This window comes from Cebus imitator, unplaced genomic scaffold, assembly GCF_001604975.1.
Source record: "Cebus imitator isolate Cc_AM_T3 unplaced genomic scaffold, Cebus_imitator-1.0 Scaffold509, whole genome shotgun sequence".
Classification (NCBI taxonomy): Eukaryota; Metazoa; Chordata; class Mammalia; order Primates; family Cebidae; genus Cebus; species Cebus imitator.
Window position 1 is genome coordinate 1,301,643 of NW_016107824.1, and position 5,949 is coordinate 1,307,591.

At 55.4% G+C, this 5,949-nt stretch overlaps 1 protein-coding gene across 1 annotated transcript; it reads right to left on the reverse strand.

Moving 5' to 3' along the window:
- Window positions 1-927: 927 nt before the first annotated feature.
- CENPBD1 (CENPB DNA-binding domain containing 1) lies at window positions 928-3,391 on the reverse strand. The gene is given in 6 exon segments (XM_017513896.1): window positions 928-2,498; window positions 2,817-2,867; window positions 2,870-2,989; window positions 2,992-3,036; window positions 3,039-3,142; window positions 3,255-3,391. Coding segments are annotated over 6 exon segments (1,011 nt in total). The 3' UTR covers window positions 928-1,944.
- Between the last annotated feature and the right edge of the window lie 2,558 nt (window positions 3,392-5,949).

The following is a 5,949-nucleotide window of genomic DNA, read 5'->3' on the forward strand; positions in this document are numbered from 1 at the left end:
TAATGCCTCCCAGGTTCTAGCTATTCTCCTGCCTCAGCCTCCCTACTAGCTGGGACTACAGGTGGACGCCCAGCTAATTTTTTGTATTTTCAGTAAAGATAGGGTTTCACCAAGGTGGCTAGGCTGGTGTCAAACTCCTGGCCTCAGGTGTGATCTGCTTGCCTTGGCCTCCCAAAGTGCTGGGATTACAGGTGTGAGCTACTGCACCTGGTCAGGCGTTGATTTTTCATTAGTGTCAGATGTCCTTTCAGAAGGGTTGTGCCAATTTGCATTCCCACCAGCAGTGTATGGCAGTGCCTGACCCCTATGGCCTCCACAATAGAAGGAGAATTCACAATGTAGGTGAGAAATGGTGTCTTCGTCATTTTACTTCGCATTTCTGTAATCATGAGTGAGGTCAAACTTCATATGTTTCAGGATCTAATTTATTTATGAATTATATCTTTTGCCCATTTTTCTATTGGATTCTTGGTATTCCGAATCTTTTTAGTTTTTCACATGTTGGGGATGTTAGCCTGTTATTTGTAAGATGTAGTGTAAATATTTTCTTTCAGTTTGAGAACTGCCATTTGACCTTATTTGTGGTATCTTCTTTTCTCTGGAAAAGTTTCATTTTGCTTACATTTTTATGTGGTCCCCTTGATCAATATTTCTTTTATTTCATCTAGGTTTTAATGTCTGGAAGGGCTAGTCTCCTCTTTGCAATTTTCTTTTGAAAAATACATTTTTTGCTGGGCATGGTGGTTCATACTTGTAATCCCTGCACTTTGGGAGGCCCAGGCTAGAGGATCACTTGAGCCCAGGAGTTCTAGACCAGCCTGGGCAACATAAAGACCACTTCTCTACAAAAATAATTAGCTGGACGTGGTGGGATGTGCCTGTAGGCCCAGCACTGCAGAGGCTAAGGTGGGAGGATTGTTTGAGCTTCAGAGGTGGAGGCTACAGTGAGCCAAGATCCCACCATTGCACTTTAGCCTGGGTGATGGAGCAAGACCCTGTCTCAAAGAAAAAAAAGTTTTCCTAACTATTCCTACACAAAAATGAGCTCCTTAAAGCGTGTATTTAAATAAAGTGTTACTGACAAAATTGATACTCTCAAGTATCAAAATGGAAATAGCAACATTTCCAAGGATGTCAAACACTGCAAAGCTGCGGCCTCCCTGCCTCTACTGCTGAGGCCATCTTGGGGCTTCTGCTTTATTCTGATTAACTTTTGGTTACACACACTGAAAAATGACCTGAGGGAGTTGTTTTGAGTGGCACTTTTTCTGGCTGTACTGCTCCTGGCAGCAGTTTATTGCATTATTGATGGCTCTTGAAACTCTCAGTTCCCACTCATCATCAGGGCTGTGACTAGTGAGGACCAGCAAGCCAGCCTCAAAGTGTTCGCGGGCTGCCCACAGTCCAACTGTGGTTAGCTGCTGCTGTGCGAGGGAGCTTCTTCACCCTCCTCTGCGCCACTCCCTGCTCCTGTTCCAGCTGCATCAGTTCCTCATTTGAGAGCTCTTCATGGGATTGCAGCAGCTGGCCCACAGCAGCCTCAGCAACCTCTTAAAAGGCCATGTTTCTGGCAAGGGTCACAATGTGTTTTTGAGGCTGTGCAATGTTGTCTGCCTGGGAAAGATTCTGGGCCTGAACCCACTCAGGCCAAATCTTCCACACACTGTTCATTATTGCTGGTTTGAGATACTCCCAAGCAATAGCAGTGTTGTCCACAGCATCCATGAGGTTGCAATTTTTCCAAAATTCCCTGATCATAGCTGTAACCTCACCATCCGTTGCTTGTAGGAAGTGCTCAGAAGTCCTTCTCAGGTAATGCACTTTGAAGGTAGAGCCTACACCTTGAGCCATGGGCTGGATTGAATCAGTTGCAGTCATGAATGTGTTCTACTCTTACATTATCAGAAAAATCACTCCAATTTACAGGGTGACGTGGCGGATTGTCTAGTATGAGCGATGCTTTGTGGTGAGATTATTTTGGGCACAGTATTTTTCAATGGCAGGGCAAGGAAAGTAAGTGAACCATTCATAAAAGATGCTCCTGGTCACCCAAGCCTTTCTGTTGGAGCGCAAAATCACAGGCAAATTGGGCTTGGAGTACCCCTTTCGAGCCCTGAGGGTTTCCCAGCGGTCCGGCAGTAAGGGCCTTAACTTAAAATCCCCTGCGGCATTGCCACCAAGCAGCAGGATCAAGCGATCTTTGGATGACTTGAATTGCGGCTCAGCATTCTTTTCCTCAGAAATAAACGTTCCTTGAGGCATTCTCTTCCAATAAAGTCCTGTCTCATCCACATTAAAGACTTGGGGTATGGGGGAGTTGTACTCATCTTCTTCCATGATGCTTTTCAGCATTTCTGGGTACCTGTCTCTGTTGCTGGGAGTTGCGCTGTTCATCTTGAAGTGCTGGAATTTCACCAGCCACCCTTGACTTGCATGAAACCTTTCCATTCGAGAGCTCTTACCATGTTCACGCTGCAAGTCATGAAACCTTTTTTTTTTTTTTTTTGGGCGCAAATCCTTTCTTTCGCCTCGGGCCAAACCGGGGAGGAACGGGGGGCTCTCTGCTACCTGCCACCTCCGCCTCCCGGGTTCAAGCAGTTCTCCTGCCTCAGCCTCCCGAGTTGCTGGGACTACAGGCGCGCGCCACTACGCCCAGCTAATTTTTGTATTTTTTAGTAGAGACGGGGTTTCACCATGTTGGCCAGGATGGTCTCGATCTCTTGACCTCGTGATCCGCCCGCCTCAGCCTCCCAAAGTGCTGGGATTACAGGCTTGAGCCACCCTGCCCGGCCAAGTCATCAAACTCTTAGCCTTCCCCTGAACGAAGGCAGCGCTCAAGGGCGCATTTCGCCGGCTCTGGTCTTCAGCCACCAGCTCAGCAGCCGCTCCATGCCCTCCGTCACAGCACTTCAATGGCGAGTCGACCGAGAGGCTCTCGAGGGAGCCGCTATTTGCGAGCTCGGTTTGATTTTTCCTTTACTATCTCGATGGTCGCCAGTGTCGGGACAGCAAGGCCCGAGGCCTTTGCGGCCTGCGCTTCTCATCCGCTTGGAAAGGTCGTGACACTGCCAGTTTGATGTCGGGGTGTCGGGACCGGGATGACTGGACGACAGCGGCGCCTCGGGGCCTCTCCTCGGCATTTCTGCCTCCAAAATGTCAACATCACAGCGGCGTCAGGTGCAGGGAGGCTGCGGTTCCTCTACGTCCCCCAACAGAGCGCGGGCCGCGGAGTCCCGGGCGGACGTCCCGGAGACGCGAGCCCGGGCCCAGCCGCTTCCCCGGGCACCCCGAGGCCCCGCGCGGTCTCCGCGTGTCGCCCGAAGCCCAGTGCCGGGTCCGCGCGGCCGCGGGCACACACGGGAGGCGCGGGCTCCGGGGCGCCGGAGAGCATCCAACCGAGGACCAGCGAGCCCGGGCGGGGGCCGGCGCGGCGGAAACGTGCCGGGCGGCGTTCCAGCGCCGCGGGGGGCTGGGCGCGCGGCTGCGGCTTCGGGAGCTGCTCTCCACGGAGGATCCCAGACACAAGTGTTCACGCAGATGCCCGATTTAAGGCAAGTCTGGGGGCGCTGGGTGACCCCTCGGCGCCGAGCCGTCCGGGCAGGACGAGGCGGGGCTCGCGATCGGACCCTCGAACGGTCAGGCGGCGGCGCGGACACCCAAGAGGGGGCCGCAGCCGGCGCCGCCGCCCTGTCGCGCATGCGCGAGGCCTCCCAGCGGGCGCGGGGGCCTAGGCCCGGTCTCCCACTGCGCATGCGCGCGCTCGGGACGCGCGGGGCCTGGGACGGGCGTTGTGCCGGTTGCTGGCGGCTGCCGGGCCGCTATCCTTGCTGTGGCGAGGCGGTGGCCCAGGAGGCGGCAGGACGGCCAGGACCAGCGTGAGAGCCCTGGGTACGGCCCGCCAGGTGAGCAGGCAGGCGCCGTCCGCCGGTTCCGGGCCGCTGGGCTGTGCTGGACGCCGCGTGACGCCATCCGCCTGCGCCGGCCGCAGGGGAGCGCGGGAGCGCCGACTTGGTCCCCACGGTGAGGCCGGCCGCCCCTGGGCCGAGCTGCCCGCCGCGCCCCCCTGCTGGGCGCCCCCCTGCTGGGCGCCCCCCTGCTGGGCGCCCCCTCGGTCTCCAGGCTCCTGCTCTTCTCCCCGCGACCGCTTCCACCCAGTTCTTGCGGAATTCCCGCTGTTTCCCGGATGCCCGCGACCCTGGGACCACGGAACCGGGACCCCAGCCCCCTGGCTCGGCTGGGTAGAGAGCTGGGCTTTGAGATTTGCGCCTGCGGCGGGTCCCCTCGCGAACCAGCCTTGAGGCTCCGCGTGCCCGCCCGTTTCCGCGTGGGCTCGGCGGCATTCGGCTTTCTCCACCTCCCAGATAGTGTTGCAGACTGTTGTTTGTTCAGCGCGATTACAGGCGTGAGCCACGGTGCCTGGCCTAGCCGTTTGCCCTGGAGTTAAAAGCCCCGCCGGGCGCGGTGGCTCCCGTCTGTAACCCCGGCGCTTTGGGAGGCCGAGGCGGGCGGATCACAAGGTCAGGAGTTTGAGACCAGCCTGGCCGATATGGTAAAGCCCCGGCTCTACTGGAAATACAGAAGTTAGTCGGGCGCGGTAGCGGGCGCTCGTAGTCCCAGCCGCTCGGGAGGCTGAGGCAGGAGAGTCGCTTGAACCCAGGAGTCGGAGGTTGCAGTGAGCCGAGGTCACGCCACTGCATTCCGGCCTGGGTGACAGGAGACTCCGCCTCACCAAGCAAAACACCCAACAGGTCTCTCATGGAAGCTTACGTTGCGGAGGTTTCCATGCGGTCATCTTTGACTCAGCGAGCTGCCTGCACTGTCCTTGGTCCTGTAGAGATTATACGCTGTGCAAGGAGGAACCAGACAGTCAGCAGGTACTAGGCATGTTCGGCAAAGGAAGCAGAATAAAGGAAGTAGAAAATGAAGAAAGGAAATGGAGGAGGGAAAAACGCTGTTATTTGTTGTTTTAGGTGGGGCGGTCAGGCCCCTGCAGAAAGTGAGGGATTGAGATGAGCTTGCTGGGAACGTGGATTAGAAAGTGCCCTGCCCTAGGGTAGCTGCAGCCTTGTGTTCTGTGTGAGCAGCAGGAAGAGGCTAGTGATAGGCAGTGAGGCCAGGAAACGCAGGGCCTCATAGGGCTGCTGAGGTTGCACCTGTGTGCTGTGTGTGAGGCCATGGGACCCAGGTAAGGTGGGTCAACTGTATTCGTGGTCTGACTGGGAAGAGGACAACAGCACTTTGCCCTGTTTAAGGGGGTTTGTGTTTTTCCCACTTCTACGTCTTGGCTTTGCATACACAAAAGCTAATCTACCAAGATTCTCTACTGTGCGCTGTGGACTGACTTGCAGAAAACTCCAAGAAGGAATGGTAGACTCCTGTCTCGGTGTTTATATTTGCCGTGAGAACGACATCTGATTTAACCAGGCTGAATCACAAAAGGGCTAAATTGTGAACTAAGGCAAAGGAATTGGATGTTTTATCAAGTTTTGGAACCCTAAAGATTCATACTTGGTACCTTCAGGGCTGTAGGCTACCTGGTGTGTACCAGCCACCAGCACCGGTGCCACACTGTCTTTGCGGTGGTCCTGGAAGAGCCCTGGAAGATTGGGGAAGCAGGGTTCTGGCTGCACACCTTCAGCTGACAGCTATCTTCAGGCACTCGTTACCTCTCCATTTCTACTTTCTCAGGTGGGCAATGGGGATCAAGTGAGGTGAGTAAGAAGCACCTCGCAGCCTACAGTGCGCAGTGTGACTTCCTGTAGGTTTCCTGTGGACCCACACCGTGGGTTCCAAACCCCCATCCCAGCAGCATGCATTCCTGGCAGCATGCATTCCTGGCATCCTTCGAGTTTACTTACTCACTCTGGCAGGTACTGTGTGCCGTTGGTGCTGGAATGACTTGCTGCAGTGGATAGATATCGTTCACCACACAGAAGCCTTAGTTGGCTC